This window comes from Saccostrea echinata, unplaced genomic scaffold, assembly GCF_033153115.1.
Source record: "Saccostrea echinata isolate AGI-Se365-2 ecotype Australia unplaced genomic scaffold, CSIRO_AGI_Sech_v1 ptg000034l, whole genome shotgun sequence".
In the NCBI taxonomy this organism is placed as follows: domain Eukaryota; kingdom Metazoa; phylum Mollusca; class Bivalvia; order Ostreida; family Ostreidae; genus Saccostrea; species Saccostrea echinata.
This window is the reverse complement of record NW_026889783.1, coordinates 780,808-800,146: the sequence shown is the minus strand read 5'-3', so window position 1 is coordinate 800,146 and position 19,339 is coordinate 780,808. Positions and strand designations below refer to the sequence as shown.

The 19,339-nt window shown below is 34.3% G+C and overlaps 2 protein-coding genes across 2 annotated transcripts; one reads left to right on the top strand and one right to left on the bottom strand.

The window, feature by feature from the left end:
* The first annotated feature begins 338 nt into the window (after nucleotides 1-338).
* On the top strand, nucleotides 339-8,026 carry LOC133199502 (serine/threonine-protein phosphatase alpha-2 isoform-like). The gene is made up of 11 exons (XM_061335311.1): nucleotides 339-457; nucleotides 1,446-1,557; nucleotides 1,670-1,875; nucleotides 2,035-2,142; nucleotides 2,307-2,395; nucleotides 2,987-3,057; nucleotides 4,903-4,980; nucleotides 5,491-5,604; nucleotides 5,724-5,762; nucleotides 6,441-6,545; nucleotides 6,679-8,026. Exons 2-11 carry the CDS (start codon nucleotides 1,486-1,488, stop codon nucleotides 6,721-6,723), a joined length of 927 nt encoding a protein of 308 aa, XP_061191295.1. The 5' UTR covers nucleotides 339-457; nucleotides 1,446-1,485; the 3' UTR covers nucleotides 6,724-8,026.
* Nucleotides 8,027-13,016: 4,990 nt separating this feature from the next.
* On the bottom strand, nucleotides 13,017-19,326 carry LOC133199339 (methylated-DNA--protein-cysteine methyltransferase-like). The gene is made up of 4 exons (XM_061335146.1): nucleotides 19,257-19,326; nucleotides 18,979-19,130; nucleotides 13,579-13,733; nucleotides 13,017-13,490 (listed from the first exon to the last, which is right to left on the bottom strand). The coding sequence occupies exons 2-4, from the start codon at nucleotides 19,128-19,130 to the stop codon at nucleotides 13,228-13,230; spliced, it is 570 nt and encodes a 189-aa protein (XP_061191130.1). The 5' UTR covers nucleotides 19,257-19,326; the 3' UTR covers nucleotides 13,017-13,227.
* Between the last annotated feature and the right edge of the window lie 13 nt (nucleotides 19,327-19,339).

Here is a 19,339-nt window from a genome sequence, read left to right as displayed (position 1 = left end):
TTTATTGTATTTTCTATGTTTACTTTCTAAGGTCAAATATTTGATTTTAATAAATAGACGTAACATTCGACGGTGGCTTTTATGGAAATAAGATTGGTTTTAGGACTGGACTTTTAATTCAAGCTGGATACATATTCCGCTGGGAAAATTATTTAACAGGTATATGCTTTATTACCTTTCTTCATAATAAACTAAAAATTAAATCATAATGTTCCGAAAAATAAAATTGTATTTGTCAGTTAGATCTATATGATTCACATCGCGCGGGTTCAAGTTTCATGCAATTGGCGCTAGTTTTCACGCGAGGCTTTTCAGTTGCCTTGGTTATGATCACATGATCTTTACAAAAGTCTGCATCATCAATATGTAGATGGATGCCAAGAAATCAATACAGGAGGTTTGATATCCAAAATGAATCTTAAAACACGTTTTCTTAGAGAAGACCATTTGATTTAAAGTAAGCGTTTCCAGACGTGTCTTGGAAAAACAGTATAACGTTAAGTTCAAAAGCTTATATGAATAGATTGTTATTGATTTTCGAAAGATGATGAATGTTTTATTTAGAGTGTAAGTCCACTGTGTGTATCGTATGTCGTTATTCAATATGCGACATCCAAGAGTGTTGACATTTAGTAATGTTGCTTTTTCATTCTATACACATTTATACAGCGTCATTTTTTTTACTTCATGGAAGATAGGTTAACCTATTCAAAACAAAACTTGCCGGGAAAATGTGTCATGTGATACATGTGTGTCCGTGTATTGTGTAAATTTCATAATACATCTTAATATTTAATTAAAGTGGATTTTAATCCAATATAAAAATAAGATTTATCAATATTTAATGACAAGAACTGGAATAATGAAAATACACTTTGTGAAGTCGTTTGTCCTAACAATGTTAAAGAATAAAATGGCATTTATTACCAAATAATGGCCCAAATGGTGGGCATAAACATAAATATTGATAATTTTTAAAGTTTCATATGTATAGATGTGTTATTATCATTAATTTAAGATACATATGCATATATTTAATTAATATTACTACGTACGCATGTGCATTAAATGTCTGATACATCAACAAAGGATATATTAAACAGAAATCCACTTCTGCTTCATGTAGAATAAACAGATACATGATAAATGGAGAAAAGTAATAATTAAACTGCAATGGACAGTAAAAGTCATACAAAGTTCAACAACTTAACATAGTGAAGTAATGAATTAAAAGTAAATGAAAGTCGGTATCCATTCGTACCTATGAAATTTAATTCACAGAGCTTGCACATCAAATCAACATCTTCACAATTCATCAACCATAAAAATTGATTATTTATAGACATATTGTTAAAAAGATGACACATCAGTGAATCTACTGTACCAATATTGGTTGACACTTTATATTTTGCTACATTAATTAACATGTATTTAATTTGTTGAAGGACATAAACATCATAATTAATAAGAAACTGATGCATAACCATGACCAAAGACCTTGACGTGGACTCAATAATAGAGCAACTGCTTACAGCCAAAGACTCGCCCACCAAACAAGTATCAAAATTATTTTTCTAAAAGAAAATATCCACTGTTTTGTATAATTCTTGGTGACTTTTGTCTATTTTCCAAGGCCTATTAAAATAATTCAGTATACTTTTCTTTAAAGGTTCAGTTGCCAGAAACACAAATACGCCAATTATGTCAACTCTCCAGGGAAATATTTTTGGAACAGCCAATGTTAATTGAAATAACAGCCCCGGTGACAATATGTGGAGACATTCATGGACAATATGAAGATTTAATGAGACATTTTGATAACTGTGGATTTCCACCAGAGTCTAATTATCTATTCCTAGGAGATTATGTAGATCGGTATACAACTGAGTCTCTTTTCATTGTATCTAATGATTGTTGCATCATGAAACATCGTAAATAGCCCCAATACATTTTACTTTTCAATGATAGTTCAAAACATTTTCAAAAAGAAGGAGTCTAGTTCAATTGATGAGCTGTACTTTTTTTTTGTTTCAGAGGAAAGAGATCTTTGGAAACCATTTGTCTGATGCTAGCTTACAAAATCAAATATCCCAACAATTTCTTTTTATTGAGAGGAAATCATGAATGTGCTTCTATAAATAGGTATGCCAATATGTCACTAATAGAGCAGAATTAGTCTGTTTAAAGCCAATCGTTGTTAATAATCTTTTGCTTTGTGACATACATACTCGAGTACAATTATTCTCATTGCTGAATGAGAAATCAGTGCCTTGTCATACTGTTTCCTTTACATGTCCATTTTGCAGAATTTATGGATTTTATGATGAATGCAAGCGGCGGTACAACATAAAACTGTGGAAGACATTCACTGATTGCTTTAACTGTCTACCAGTTGGTAAGAAACTCTTGCATAAAAAGTATATTCCATTAAAGAGTATGTTTATCAATATCTTAAACCACATAAAATTTAACAGTTATATGGTGTTACTGTGAATTAAAAGCTCTTGTCATTTTATGCAAGCATAGAGTGTTATTTTTTTTTTTATTGAACTGTCTTAAATGTCACAAGGTGTAGATATATTTTCAATAGCATAACTGCACTATATCAATTTGTTATTACACATTCTATGATTTATGACGTGGAACTAATTGCAATAATTCTTTAGGCTTAAATTTCTAGATAGCGAATTCAAAAGATTTCTGTACTATTAACCAAATATTTCTAAAAATATTTTGAGTAGTCTGTCATTTCAGTTCTTTTGGTCATGATATTTTGGTACTATATAATATTATCATTTATAATAGGAAATTGATTATTCAGGATAGAAACTGCATAAAGTGCTGTCAAGATTGTAAAAGCTTACATTTTTTGAAAACTGAGCCAACAGCTAAGCACAAATATATGATCCTTGTACTACATTTTAACTACTGATATATTAAACTATTTTATGGCATGAAAACTATTGCACTATCTTCATGCTTTCAGCTGCACTAGTAGAAGACACCATATTTTGTATGCATGGCGGCTTATCACCAGATTTAACAGACCTAAAACAGGTATAAAAGCACCATTCATCAATAATTTTTCCCCCAAAAATCCAATGTTTTAAATACCTAAAACAGGTATAAAAGCATTATTCATCAATAATGTTTTTTCTTTTTTCAAAAACTCAATGTTTAAAATTGCATCCATTAAACACATCGACTATTTTTGACTTGTATACTGAAAAAGCACAAATTCTTTAAAAATCCCCCCCCCCCCCCCCCTCCTGTATATTTTGCAGATAAACTAAGTGCATGTTGTTGAAGAGCAAGGGTGCCTATTCTGAAATTATGAAAATTGTGGCCCCAGGGTCCGGGTTCTGGTGTGTGTGTGAGGAGGGGGGGGGGGGGCTCTATTATTTATATAGTGAAGATGCATTATTTCTTTGAAAATTTTCTTCTCTGCTACGGGGTGTTAAGCAAACAAAGTAAGTGCATAGTTATGATGAACAAGTGTGAGAAAGGGGGTCTGGTTTTAGGGCAGGGCTCTATAGATCAGATATTGGTATTAATCAAACAAACTAAGTGCATAGTGAGCAAGTGTGTCTCTTCCAAAATTGTGAATTTCATGGCCCCAGGGTTAAGGTGGGGCTGTGTTGAATCTGCAGTGAAAATATATTATTCTTTGAAAATCTTTCTGCTCCTGAGCATTTAGGAGGCAAACGGAGTACAATGTTGTAATAAGCAAGAGTATTTTTACCAGGTTTTTGAAATTCTTGACCACTTGGTCAAGTGTTTTGGTGTTGGGTAGGCCTCTATAAATTTGTAGTCTACAGAGAGAAGTTATTCCTTGCTATTCACCTAAGATAATTAATCAATCACTGTAAATAATGTAATTGAAAGGTAAATTGAATGAGAGAATTATACAAAAAAATTTTATAATATACAATACAAAATGTACTCTCATAGTTTTTAATGGTCAGGCAGAATTGTAATTAATAGATAAAGAGAAAGGTAAAAATACTTTTTTTGTACATTAAATGTTCTTAAAGAACAACAGAGGCCAATATGAGAGAAAATGAGATTGGTTTCTTAATAGTGCTCAAGCACTATTGTTTGTTTAGTCAGAATGGTGATTGTAACAAATGGGGGCAAATACAGGCAAGTTAATAGATATACGTTTATAAGTTTAATTGATGAGCACTAGACTAATTATTGTGTTATTCCCTGATCTCCCCAATTCTCTTGCTATTGGACAACATAGCTTCATCTGTCAATTTATATTGTTTTATTTTTTACTTCTGTGAGTCCTTACAATGTTGTATTATATACAGGTGACCCTTAAGCCCCTTGTTAATTTTTCAAAGGGAACTAGATTACACTTGCTGTTAGGGGACTAGTTATGCTTATGCAATACTCTCAGAAGCTTGTTCTGAATGAAAAGAATAATGACCCCTTTTCCTTCTCATCTACTCATAATCGATATTTAAGTAGGGTAGAAACTTATGTATCATTTTCAGAATTTAATTGCAAAATTGAACAATTATAAATTTGAAAATTTTATTTTACTTTTTCATCCCCATCTTTGCAGTCTGCGCTATAACTATTGCTATGTAATTTCAAAAAAAAAAAGAAAGAAAGAAAAGATTTTAATAACTTTCTTTAAACAGAATGTACTACTGTGGAATCATTAATGTTCGTGGAGGACCAATGTTCGTGGGTCACCATTATGCACGAATTTACATCCCCATGAACAATTATTTTGTGAACATATTTATTCACTGAATCTTCTGTATATCCTCTTTCCCAAGAACCAACAAAATTTTGCTTTCCCAGGAACATTGACCCCCACAAATTAAAATAATTCCACAGTAGTTGAAGGACATCAATATATATACATGCCCATATTTTCTTTATTAGATAACAGAGCTTGAGAGACCACTTGATGTCCCAGATCATGGTCTCATTTGTGATTTATTGTGGTCAGATCCTGATGAGGTAATGATCTATGAATGATCTTGTTCATGACCATAAGGTAAAAAAATTATGGAAATAAAAAAATATCATTGGGTAGATCCAGACGGAGAATTTGGACTCCCCTTATAGGATTTCAGTGTTATCAATTTTAAGGAGTAAAATACATAGGAAATTCTCCTTTCCTTCCCAAGATAATTGGACACTTTATAAAACCTTGGAAAATTTGGAGAATTAAAAATTTTTTGGACTGAATTTGGACCCAAAGAAGAATCCCTTCTTATCTTTTGAGTAATTCGATCTGCTTTTTTTTTTAAACTCCAATTTAAAGTTGATATACTTGTATACAACACATATTATTCATAAAATTTATTTATTTTTGATACACATACAATGTACTTTGATGATCCATTTAGTGAGTCAAAGTTCTAGCTTTTCATAGGTTTTTAAACTTGAAAACCTTGTTTATTGGCAAGTGTCAGATGCATTGTTTACTAAAAACTTCTTGAAATTTGAACATTGTTTATTTCACAGGATATTACAGGATGGGGAGAAAATGATAGAGGTGTATCCTTTACCTTTGGTGGAGATATTGTCAAAGAATTTTTAAAAAAGCACAATTTCAGCCTAATTGTGAGGGCACACCAGGTATTTCTTTACATTTTCAATGCAAAAGTTTCAAATATAGCAACTGTGCTTAGTATTTATTTATCAAAGAAAGCAACTTTCTTTACGCATTTTACAATTTTGTTTTCAACAATTTCTAGGTTGTCGAAGATGGATATCAATTTTTTCAAAAAAGAAGGGTAAGTTTGCTTTGTATAGTTATAAATTGATTTTTATTGAAATGTTTTAATAAATTCATCATATATTGGAACATGTATTTCTTTGATATATGTAAACACTGCTGACTTTTTTTTTAATGTGAATCATCTCGTATCGCAAAATAGTAAGTCAATTAGAACAATAAAATACTTTGTTGTGCTACATGTTGCAGAAACCCATAAGAATATTTATTTATTATACAATAAACATATTTTTTTCATTGAGTCATAATTCTGCGGAATCACAATTTCTGTTCAATGCATAGGTAGTAAATTACACAGATTTCTTGGATTAAATGCCACTGCATGTATTAAATGCACTTAAAGTATGCTGTGACAAATTTCCACAGAAAATTTGTGACCACGTACATTAATCCCATGCAGAAAAAAAGTATGTCTACCGTGTTCATATCTTTGATTAAATTATTCATACCAAGTTGATGAAAGTGCTTCAAATATTGCATTACCAATCCATATGTAAAGTATATGGAAGAGCAGTTACTCAGATGCCTTTATAAAACAGGATTTTACTTGTTTATAGAAGTAAATTGTTATCCATAAAGAAAACAGAAATATAGCTTTTATAGGAAATAAAAAAGAGAATTTCAATAGATGCAAACATAATAAAATAGAAGAAAAATAATTTTTATCATTTTGTAGCTGCTGACTTTGTTCAGTGCTCCTAATTACTGTGGAGAATTTGACAATGCTGGAGCTGTGATGAGAGTGACTGATGACTTGACTTGCTCATTCAAAATACTTGAGGTTTGAAAATTTAATGCATTTGTTTTTTAAAAAAAAAAAGGGGGGGGCAAGAAAAAATGAATAAATTGTCATCAGTAACCTTATTTCTTAGTTTATGTAATTTACATCCTTTTCCATGCCTTGTATTTTACAGCCAAAAACAGTGAAGACAGTAGCTGTAACTAAAGGAAAGAAATAGATCCTAGGACACACATTGCTGTATTCATATAATTGGTTGTGTACCAGTACTGTTTCTATTTATATTGTTTCATGTATTTTGTAATGCAACAAAGTTGCACATCAAAGGATAAGTCACAGACACTTCTCCTGAAGGAATTATTGAATTCTTTTCAAAGAACTAAATTTACTGATTAAGGTATTGTAATTTTAATTGTGTAAATCAATAAGAAAAATAGAGCAAACTGTTGTACAGTAGAAGATGTGGGAGACAGAGACAGCAGATAAAGTATGTCGTACTGTCAAAGGAAAGCTAAAACTTTGGAATATTGATACATGTATAAACAAACAAAAAAAGTTCTGAAAATTGTTTATCACACTTTTACTCGGATTTTGTCTTCGTATATGGGAATTTCATTTTTGAGTGATGCTATTCAGTGGTAAAAAAAGTGATAAAGATGATTTCTATATAATTCATTACTATGACTAACTAAGGTATTTGGTACTCTGGAGGCCAATTTTCAATGGTAGTATACATATTTCATCCCAATGTATTCTTCTGTCTGTAAGAGCCCCTACCAGTTTTCTTTTTTCTTTGAAAAGAGCATTTCTACTACGTCTTTAAAAAACTTGCATGGATGTTAATTAAATATTTAAATCAGCCTGCAGTAAAGAGATATAGATTATGGAGAGGAAAACCAAACTTAAGACTCCCATATGTTTAAATATATAACATTACTCTGACACATTATACATGTAGTTATGAAAAGCAGATGAGATCTTACAAGCAACCCATCTTACATTTTAATTGTGCTCTGGTCACTGGACCATGATGCATATTACGACTTAAGCATATTTAAGAATTCAAAATTTTAATCAATGTATTATTAACTCTGAACTGAAACTCAAAATCTGCAGCTACATGTAGCAAGCTAGCAAATTCTAGTATTATGCTTTGAATAGCATTTAATGATATATGTTGAACTTTTTTCTGGCAATGTACAAATTTTGATGCCAAAAGTTTTCCTATTTGTAAGACATGGGTGCTCACTGGGATGAAAATAGATTGTTCTACTTTCCACCTATGTCTACAATGTTCACATAATACAATATTTTGTTTCATTGCTTACATGTAAAGTTTGAGACAATCATTTAGATTTTGCGTGATGGAACATATTCTGTAGTCTGAGGAAGTCAGTGTTGCCCTCTGATGGTAATTTTAATTTTATAATGTACTGATGATGAATGTATAACTTATCAAATCTATTCATAGTAATGTGTTGATTGTATGCCAAAGTCCTTGAAACTTTGATTAAAAAAAATGAAAAGCTTGTTTGTCTTACTAGTATTTATGACCACTGTACCATTCTCTTGTAAGGAATACAGTTATACACTTCTACAGTATGTGCATACTAACAAGTGAAGGGGGGAAAAAGTGTGTAGTAGTAGTTCTGTCATCTCAGAAAAAAAAATTTCCAGGATATGTAGATGGATTTTGGTTTTGATTGTCTTCTGTGGACAACACACACACACATTCCTCAACAAACTTCTGATAAATTGCATAACATTGTCACTGTGACTTACTTTTGGGTTGACATATCTCAAGGCCCAAAGCAGTGTTTGAAACTTGCCATAAAATTAGCAAAACATATGCAGGGCTGATTGCTAATGAAAGTTGTCAGCCCTGCCGAAGATCTAATCGCCCAAAAAATTTTCAAAAAATATCTTTAATACATATATATAAAACATTTGTTTGCAGCTGGGAAGCGCCAAGTTGTCGAAAAGACGTATATGCTCTTCTAAAGTGATAAGTTCAATTGAAACTTCTTGGACCTTTCCTGCAAAGCTCATAAAAACAACTCCAATTTTTAACATTAGTTAAAATTTCGTACAAAGTGGAGTCACTTCTCGTCAATATTTGGCTAGACAGAATAGATGGTCTCTTCTGTAGTATATGTTGTATCTTTGCATTTAAAGAAGTTTTGGTCCAGGTTATACGAATAAGACCTTTTCCATGTTGACTTCAAGGGGATTGTCATGGAGGTTGTTTCTCTGATTGTCAGAAAGGCCGAGAAATCACAATTGTGACAAGTTCTGCCACTTGGCTAAATTATTACGCCTTGGTACTGGTACAATTAATCTGAGACAGATTTATCAATGTAAGGATAAGACCATAGAAATTGAAGCCCCGTGTCACACATAAAGATCCCTCAGATTATAAAATTATAATAAGCCATAAAATTTATAAAGTAGGTCACTTCCACCTACGTTTTAGTTGATGCACCCTAATCTCGGTGGAGATTCGGCTGGGCTAGATATTTGGTCTGACGCCCACCGGTGGGCGTCGGACCAAATATCTAGCCCAGCCGAATCTCCACCGAGATTAGATGCACCCTGAAGCCCCAAGATGTATCAATGTTCAAAGTTTGATGATTCTAAGCCTCGTAGTCTACTAATTATTTTAATTATTTACATTAAAATAGCCCAAAAATACAGAAAGTCGGTCACTGTGACCTACTTTTAGGTTGACACACTTTTAGGCCACAAAATGCATCAACTGACAGTCTGATGATCCTAAGCTTCACAGTATCCTAAAACAATTTGAAAAGCTGCGAAAGTCAAAGTTGTTCACTGTGACCTACTTTAGGTCAACATATCCCATGGTCATTAGATGCAACAACTTACAAGACTGGATGATCCTAGTGCTCATAGTAGACAAAATATCAATGTTTCACCAAAATATTTTAGATCAATTTTGAAGTGACCTTGAGACCACCCCCTTTGACCTAAAGTGCTGCCTTGTACAATTTTTAATCTAAAATATATCTTTATATATAAGTTTGTTAACAATCTGCCCAGTGATTCTTGAGTAGATTTTTTAGCAACCACTACTTTATTTTACATTTCCCAAATTACCCCCCCCCCCTTGTTTGAGGGTCTCGTCCCTATTTTTGGTATGAATGAAAGCCCTTGGCCCAAATTTACAGTGGCCTTTGGCTCAGAAGTACAAAAGCCTATTAGGATCAAACTACGGTAAAAAAAAATCTACAACAGGACCATGGGCTACATAGCTTACCTGAGCATATTGGCTAGGAAAAAGCATAAATCACTTCAGTATTGAAAAGTTTAAAGGGGGGGGGGGGGGGGGGGGCTAGGATTTTGAACTACCTGAGGATGCTGTCATATCAATATAACAAATAGCTTTGCTGTTCTTGAGAAGAAGATTTTAAAGATTTTTTTCCCTATATATTCCATTGTTAAAAATTTGATCCCCCATTGTGGACCCTTCCTACCCCCCCCCCCCCCCCCCCATCATTTGAACAAACGTGAATCTACACTACCTGAGGATGCTTCCATATCAATATGACTTAACAAGGCTTTGCTGTTCTTGAGAAGAAGATTTTTCAAGTTTTTTTTCTGTATACTTCTATGTAAAACTTTGATCGCCCATTGTGGCCCCACCCTACCCCCAGGGGTCATGATTTTATACAAACTTGAATCTGCACTACCTGAGGATGAATCCACATCAATATGAGTAATTGTGACTATGTTGTTCTTGAGAAGATTTTTCAAGATTTTTTTTCTATATATTTCTATGTAAAACTTTGATCCCCCATTGTGGCCCCACCCTACCCCTGGGAGTCATGATTTGTACAAACTTAAATCTACACTACCTGAGGATGATTCCATATCAATATGACTCATTTTGGCTTTGTTGTTCTTGAGAAGATTTTTCAAGATTTTTTTATATAAATTCCTATGTAAAACTTTGATCTCCCATTGTGGCCCCATTCTACCCCCAGGGGTCATGATTTGTACAAACTTGAATCTACACTACCTGAGGATGATTCCATATCAATATGACTCATTGTGGCTTTGTTGTTTTTGAGAAAAACAATTTCAAGATTTTTTACCTACATATTTCTATGTAAAACTTTGATCCCCCATTGTGCCCACCCTACCCCGGGGGTCATGATTTGAACAAACTTGAATCTGCACTACCTGAGGATGATTCCATATCAATATGACTAATTACTGTAGATTCCTTATTTTACGCGAGTACTTAATATCGCGAAATGGCCGAAGGACGTCAAATCACGAGAACAATAATTCGCGAATGGGTGATTTATCTCGAGATTTTGCATACATTAAAGCACCATAAAAATAAAAGCGAGTATTTTTATTTCACGAGTGGTGCTTCTCGCGTAATTACGCGATAATTTATTCCTCGTGTATATTTAGGAATCTACAGTAGGGCTTTGTTGTTCTTGAGAAGAAGATTTTTAAAGATTTTTTTCTATATATTCCTATGTAAAACTTTGATCCCCCATTGTGGCCCCACCCTACCCCGGGGGTCATGATTTGAACAAACTTGAATCTACACTATGTAATGAAGGTTTCACATAAGTTTCAACTTTTACAGACCCATGGTTCTTGAGAAGAAGATTTTTAAAACATACCACCAAATTTTCACTAATTCTTAATTATCTCCCCTTGAAAGAGGGTGTGGCCCTTCATTTGAACAAACTTGAATCCCCTTTACCCAAGGATGTTTTGTGGCAAGTTTGGTTGAAATTGGCCCAGTGGTTCTGGAGAAGAAGTCGAAAATGTGAAAAGTTTACAGACAGACGGACGACGGACAAAATGTGATCAGAAAAGCTCACTTGAGCCTTCGGCTCAGGTGAGCTAAAAAGGCACTATAACGCCTTTTCAAAAGGCGTTATGACGCGAAAAAAGGCGTAATAACACCTTTTGGAAAGGTGTTATAACGCAGAAAAGGGCGTAATAATGCAAATAAAGGCGTAATTACGCCTTTCCAGAAGGCATTATAACGCGAAAAAAGGCGTTATTACGCCTTTTGGAAAGGCGTTATTACGCCTTTGAAAAAGGCGTTATTACGCCTTTCCAAAAGGCGTTATTACGTCTTTCCAAAAGGCGTTATTACGCCTTTTTAAAAGGCGTTATTATGCCTTTTTAGAGGGCATTATTTCGCCTTTCTAAAAGGCATTAATACACTTTTCAAAAAGACGTTATAATGCTTTTTGAAGGGCCATTATGTCTTTGACAGGCCCGTGCTTTTGAAGTGGGGGGGGGGGCAGCCTCCCATAAAATTGACAAGCAAACAAAGACCCCCCCCCCCCCCCCCCCCCCCCCCCCCCCCCGAAAAAAATAAACTGCCTAAACTTGAGGGGAATGTTTTTCCAACTCTTCGGTAAAACTTTTTTAAATGCAATGACTTGCCCGAGTTTAACCATACTGCAACAAAATGTTAAGGGACCAAGCAATCAATAAATGACTTTTTATATTTAAACTTTAGCAAGACTATTCTCCCAAAAAGTGGGGTGGGGGAGCCCCCCCCCCCATTCGTACTACCGGTCTGTTTGAAAAGGAGTTTTATCCAAAAATGGAAAGGCGTTATTTTAAAATAATAAATATATGAAAGATTGAACCAAAGCCATATTTATTTATGCAATATTTAGATTATAGTTTTAATATTATAACTTATATTATAAATCATAGTATTTTCTATATTCCTGCACATCTCGCAGACAGCTGTTTGCATTTTGCATGCACATTAAGACAAGTCAACACTCTAGTTTTGAAAATCCAGGATATAGGCAAAGCCAGCTTTGGGCTTTGCTAGCCACGTATTAAAATTTCATGTCAAATTTGAAATATTTTTCTCTCTCTTCTTGGGAAAAAAACAGGCAAACTATTTGCATAGGTATAATGAGCAATTAGCCTTCAACCAAATTTCTGAAATCCATGCACCTTGGTAGAGGCGTCTGGCATCAGAGAAGGACTAAGTTGGTTTAACACTGAAAATATTTTACACATTTAAAAATCTTTTTTCCTGGAAATCTATTTATAATCAGCCCCCAGGGTGGGCTAAGTAAGTCATGTATTGAAAAAAAGAGACATAATAACGCCTTTTGGAAAGGCGTAATAACGCCTTTTGGAAAGGCGTAATAACGCCTTTTGGAAAGGCGAAATAACACCTTTTTAAAAGGCGTAATAACGCCTTTTAAGAGGCGTATTAACGCCTTTTGGAAAGGCATAATAACGCCTTTTGGAGAGGCGTAATAACGCCTTTTGGAGAGGCGTAATAACGCCTTTTGAAGAGGCGTAATAACGCCTTTTGGAGAGGCGTAATAACGCCTTTTGGAAAGGCGTAATAACGCCTTTTTTCGTGTTATAATGCCTTTTGAAAAGGCGTTATAACGCCTTTTAAATTTTTTTTACCGTAGTTTGATTCTTATAGGCTTTCATACAGAAGAGCTAATTAAAACAATAAAATAAAAAAAAAATCATTGGTAATCTTTCCGGATACATATATTTCATATCATATTAATTTTTGCTTATCCCAGTATAATAACAACAGATAAGTAACACAATATATAGAATATTGTCAAGTAATTTCAAAATAATATAAAAAGTAATGAAGTACTGCATATTCTGGGTAATTATAAATTTGTCTGTCTAAATAGGTAAATAAGCTCTTGAAGGAGTGTTTTTATGAAATGTATCATATTGGTGCATGCTCATGATGCAGTAGCCATTCCTTGATTTTGTTCTTCTGCCCTCCGTGGTAATTACCAAGTTTACCTCCGGTCTGAATTACCCTGTGACATGGCATGATGAGGGAGATTTGGTTGTTCTTCATTGCTAGTCCCACAGCTCGACAGGCACGGGGATTACCACACATCATGGCTAAAGCACCATAGGAAATCACTTGCCCAAATGCTACTTTACTCTGAAGGGTTTTCCAGACAGTCTCTGTGAATGTTCCTGTTATCATAATGATAGCAGCTTGGGTAACATTATATTAATACATATTATAATATAAAAAAAGAATTCTCAGAGTCTGTTATCTCACCTGTCTGGTACACAGAGGCACAAGCTGGGGGAACTGAAGTCAAGTTAGAAGTGTCTCCTGCAAAGTAGTGTTGTAACCATTGCACACAGAGAACAGCAGGTTTGTATGTGTATCCATTATCCTGGTACATCTGGGATTTCACTGTCACAGTTGTACTAAAAAAAACAAGAAGCCCATGGACCACACTGATCACCTAAGCACAATGGCTAAGAAGCAGACCTAAGTTCAGTATTGAATTGGGGGGGGGGGGGGACTTAAATTTACACTACCTCAGGATGCTTCCATATCAATATTAATTTTAAAGATTTTTTTTCCCTATGTATTCCTATGTAAAACTCTGATAACTCATTGAGGCCCCATCCTACCCACCCTAAATTTGAACAAATTTGAATCTACACTACCTGAGGATGCTTCTATAATAATATGACTAATCATGGCTTTGCTGTTCTTGAGCAGAAGATTTTTTCAACATGATTCCTATATATTCTTTGTGAGGTAGTGTAGATTCAAGTTTGTGCAAAACTTTGACCCTTTCTTGTGCCCCCAACTCCTGAGGGTCATAATTTGAACAAACTTGATTCTACAATACCTAAGGTTGCTTCTGTATAAATATGACTAATAATGGCTTAGTTATTCTTGAGAAGAAGATTTTTTAAGATATTTCCTATTTATTCCAATGGTATACTTTGACCCCCTTTTGTTGCCCTGCCCTACCCCCAGGGATCATGACTGAAACAAACTTGAATCTACACTACCTGAGGATACTTCTGTTATAATATGACTAATCATGGCTTTGCTGTTTTTATCTAGAAGACTTTTTAAAGACATTTCCTAAATATTCCACTATGTAAAATTTCTACCCCCTCTTGTGGCCCTGCCCTACTACTGGGGGTCATGATATGAACAAACTTGAATCAAGAGTATGTAATGAAGCTTTCACATAAGTTTCATCTTTTCTTGCCCAGTGGTTCTTGAGAAGAAGGTTTTTAAAAGATGCCACCAAATTTTCATGAATTCTGCATGGCACTTCAGTGGCGGATCCAGAAGTCCACGTGGGGGGGGGGGGGGGTTTGAGGCCCGTAGGGCCGAAGGGGGAGGGCATGGGAGGGGGTGCCCCCCTCCCATAGGTGGGGGTTCGGGGGGCCTCCCCCGAGAAATTTTCTTTAAAAATGGCTCCAAATGGTGCATTTTCCAGCATTTTAGATTGAATTAGTTTTTGGCCACTTTTTTCCTAGTTGTTTTTCAAGACCGACCTACCCACATTTTCAAGAAATTGAACAAAAAATTAAAATTTTGGGATTATTTTTAACTTCCATGTTAACTTGAAAAATGAGACTTTTCTAAAGAAAAAGTTAAATGTAAAATCTGATAAAATTAGAAATATCGCCATTTGCTATATAATATCCAATTCTTCATTTTAAAATGCACGTCCAACACACTGTTGCATGTGAAGCTTTGTCTACCAAAATACAACTGCATGATGTGCAATTTTCCAACACTTAGAACATTCGAATTCTGTGTAGAGACCCTAATTACTCTTTTCAACTACTTGACTATACAGTTCATATAATTTGCAATATATACACAAAATGATATTTCATATTGAAGAATAAATATAAATTATTTTGGAAAATAATTGGAATTATTGCTTATTCATTGGGGGGGGGGGGGGGGGTTAATTATAATTTCTAACATAAATGCACTCTTTAATTCTTTTTTTTTTACCCACTTACCTGTCCAATGTTTGAAAAAAAAGTCTTGAAAAACAATCAATAAAAAAGTGGCCAATTCTTGTTTTGACAGGACCTCTAATTTATACGTATTAGTTTTACCACAATTCATTATACAAAGTTGTTTTATTCAACATCATTCAACTGTAATTTTAAAAAAGAATGCAGATCTTTTGCTTTTTAAAATTGCATTGTAACTTCCATCTACAAAAGGAATACTTTCAATGTGCTTTTTGGTACATCGTTTATTTGTTCTTCCATCATTCTAATAAAAATTTTCTTTCAACGGCAAAGTATATCCATACATGTTGCTTATACTGTAGGACATCATAATTAATACAGGGTGAATCTTACATTTCATGTAATTTGGCTAACCTTTGATTTCATGATTTGATTACAGGTCACAACGTAAACAACTAGTATGCGTCCCTGATGTATTAATTAATTTTTTTTCTATTAAATAATAATCACAGTTTATTCACGTAGTTCAATAAAGTAACATTCAATTATCGAAGAAAGAAGAAAATTCTCGAAACAATATTACTTTAGCCAAACAAAACCGTAATAACTATGTGCAGTTTTGGTTGTATGACGTTGCGTCATCACTAGCTGCACGGACTATCATGATCTCTGCATGTACAGTACTGTTGATTACCTGTATATTGTGTGCGCTCAAGCGGAAAGGGATTTCGCATGGTGACTGTATATTTCACCTCTATGTGTAAAACAATGGGCTTGGATAGAGTTGCATTTATGCAATATATTGTTAAAATGACACTTGTAAAAAAAATTTTTTTGATCGGGCGGGGGGTTTTTCCCGAACCCCCCCAAACCCCCCTGAATCCGCCACTGCACTTCTGTGAACAAACTGAAATCCCCTTCATCCAAGAATGCTCCATGGCAAGTTTGTTTGAAATTGGCCCAGTGGTTCTTGAGAAGAAGTCGAAAATGCAAAAATTTTACAGACACCAGATAACAGACGCCAGACACTCTTTGATCAGAAAAGCTCACTTGAGCCTTTGGCTCAGGTGAGCTAAAATCAGAGGTAATCAAAGATTATGAAGCTCAACTCAGCAAATTTAATCTACAAGTAAGGAAAAGCCTTACCCTAAATGAATGGTAGTATTAGGGGTGTAACAATTTACTGGTATACAAATTGTGCCATATCACAGTCCAAAAAATATACACCTTTTTATCATGATGTATAAAACTTTAAGTTATTTGTTTTAGTTGAGCTTATAAAGCTGATATTCTTTACTTACTTGTGCTGCTTATTATTGTGTTTCAGAACTTATTAGATTTTTATGCCCCCGTAATCGAAGATTCGGGGGCATAGAGTTTTTGCCCTATCCGTCTGTCTGTCTGTTTGTCCATAAAAACTTTAACCTTGCCCTTAACTTTTGACTGGTTGGAGCTATGACTTTCATATTTCACATGTATATTCCTTGTGACAAGACCTTTCTTTGGGTACCATCATATTTGACCTTTTGACCTTGGAGTTTGACTTACTTTTGCAAAATTTTATGAGACTTTAACCTTGGCCATAACTTTTGAACAGTTAATGCTTGGGCTTTCAAACTTCACATGTGTATTCCTTGTGACAACACCTTCCTTTGGATACCAACAACTCTGACCTTTTGACCTTGAAGTTTGACCTACTTTTGAAAAACTTTAACCTTGGCCATAACTTTTGAACAGTTGGTGCTAGGGATTTCATATTTAAAATGTCTATTCCTTGTGACAAGACCTTCCTTTGGATACCAACCACTTTGACCCTTTGACCTTGACCTAGGAGTTTGACCTACTTTCGAAAAACTTTAACCTTGGCGATAACTTTTGAATGGTTGGTGCTAGGGCTTTCATACTTCACATAAGTAATCCTTGTGACAAGACCTTCTTTTGATCCTTTGACCTTGGAGTTTGATCTCCTTTTGAAAAACTTTAATCTTGGCAATACCTTTTAAACATTTGGTGCAACGGCTTTCATACTTCACATGTGCATTCCTTTGGACAAGACTGGATACAAAACATTTTGGCACTGACCTTGACCTTGGAGTTTGACCTACTTTTAAAAAAAAACTTTAACCTTGGCCATAACATGTGAACATTTGGTTCTAGGGCTTTCACATTTCAGGAACATGTGTATCACTCACAAGACTTTCCCTTGGGGCCTCATTTGACCTTGACAGGTATATTCCTTGAGACAAGACTTTTCTTTGGGTACCACCATTTTTGATCTCTTGACCTCTTGGAGTTTGACTTGCATTTAAGAAACTTTAACCTTCGCCATAAGCTCCCATACAGGGGCATCAGTGTTTCACAAACACATCTTGTTTTTTTTTTTAATTTTGTTCATTTTTAGCTCACCTGAGCTGAAGGCTTAAGTGAGCTTTTCTGATCAAAATTTGTCTGTTGTCTGTCATTGTTGGCTTGTCATAAACTTTTCACATTTTCATCTTCTTCTCAAGAACCACTAGGTTGAACAAACTTGAATTCCCTGCTTACATACAAACACACCCAATGTGCTCCAGGTTGATCTTGAGGATCTGTTTTGACTACAATGGCTTTTTCTCCGAATTTTAATTGATCTGGTTCACCCAAGGATGCTTTGTAGCAAGTTCAGTTGAAATTGGCCCAGTGGTTCTGGAGAAGAAGTCAAAAATGTGAAAAGTTTACAGACGAATGGACAGATAGACGGATGCCAGACAAAATGTGATCAGAAAAGACCACTCGCCCAAATGGGATATAATAGTCTGTTTGGGATATAATATTCCAAATGGGATATAAATTTACAGTGCAAAAAATGAAAAATTTTATTTTGGCAATAAATATCATAAATCCGCATCAAAATACTTATTAAAAAGGAATAATTTTTGGTGAGGAAGTTTTTCTACAACCCTACAGTTTGTTAGATTGATCAGCAAGAAGTTAAAGAACTTCTACTAAACAATAACTTGTTAACCAAAAGTTATTCCTTTATAATTATCTTGATGGGGATTTATGATATTTATAGCCAAAATAAAAATTTTCATTTTTTGCACTGTAAATTTATACCCCAATACGTTTGATTTCCATTAATGAACTCTTCAAAATTAGAGGCGCGTTTGGTCGTCTGACTGGGATGGCATGGCGTTGCGGATAACACAAAACACGCCAATCTCAATCCAATTTTAAATGTTAAATGTATTTGTCATTCCAGTTAAAGAACAGAGGAACTAAAATACATATGTAAGAGAGCCAGAACCCTAAATTTATCATCCATTAATAAACAAGACGACATTTCCGAGGCATGTGTATTGTATTAGATGTATCATACGTTAAATAGATACATACGATCAACAATAGATATAAATTGATATCGTTGTCATACCTACTCTTGATGTATATAAAGTCCACAACAATAAAATATTTCATTTGCATTTTGTTAGGATTTGTTCATTGACATTCAACATATTGTTTACATGTTTATGTTACGTTTGTCCCAGAAATCCCGCGAGAATTGTACATTTTCCGACTTTTTCACAAAAGAGCGCACTAAGAAGTATAACTCTTCCATAGTGGAAATAGAACGTATTAATTGGGATATTATATTCTCAGCGGGCTATTATATCCCAAATGGGCAAGTGGTCCCAACCTGATAAAGCAATAATTTGAAGCATTTCAAAATTACCCAGGACGTGGTGAAAAATTCTTGTCATTTGGTGCCATTTGTTGTAGTGAATGGAGTCCTCTTGGACAACTGATTATTTCCATATCACCAATAGGTGTACTCACAATGTATGTGTTAGTGGGGCCTGATTGACAAACTTGTTTTCCCTTCATCTAAGACAAAAAATGTACAAGCAATGTCAGACATATCATGCTGAATATTATCTAGACAATAAAATATATACAATGTATATTGGTTTTCTCAGAAGTAATCTTTGATCTATTCTGTAATTTACTTACTATTGATCTTTTGCACTTATGAATGACGTAAAACAAAAGAAAAGTGAAAGGAAAGTACTCAGATTTTGATTTAGCGCGATATT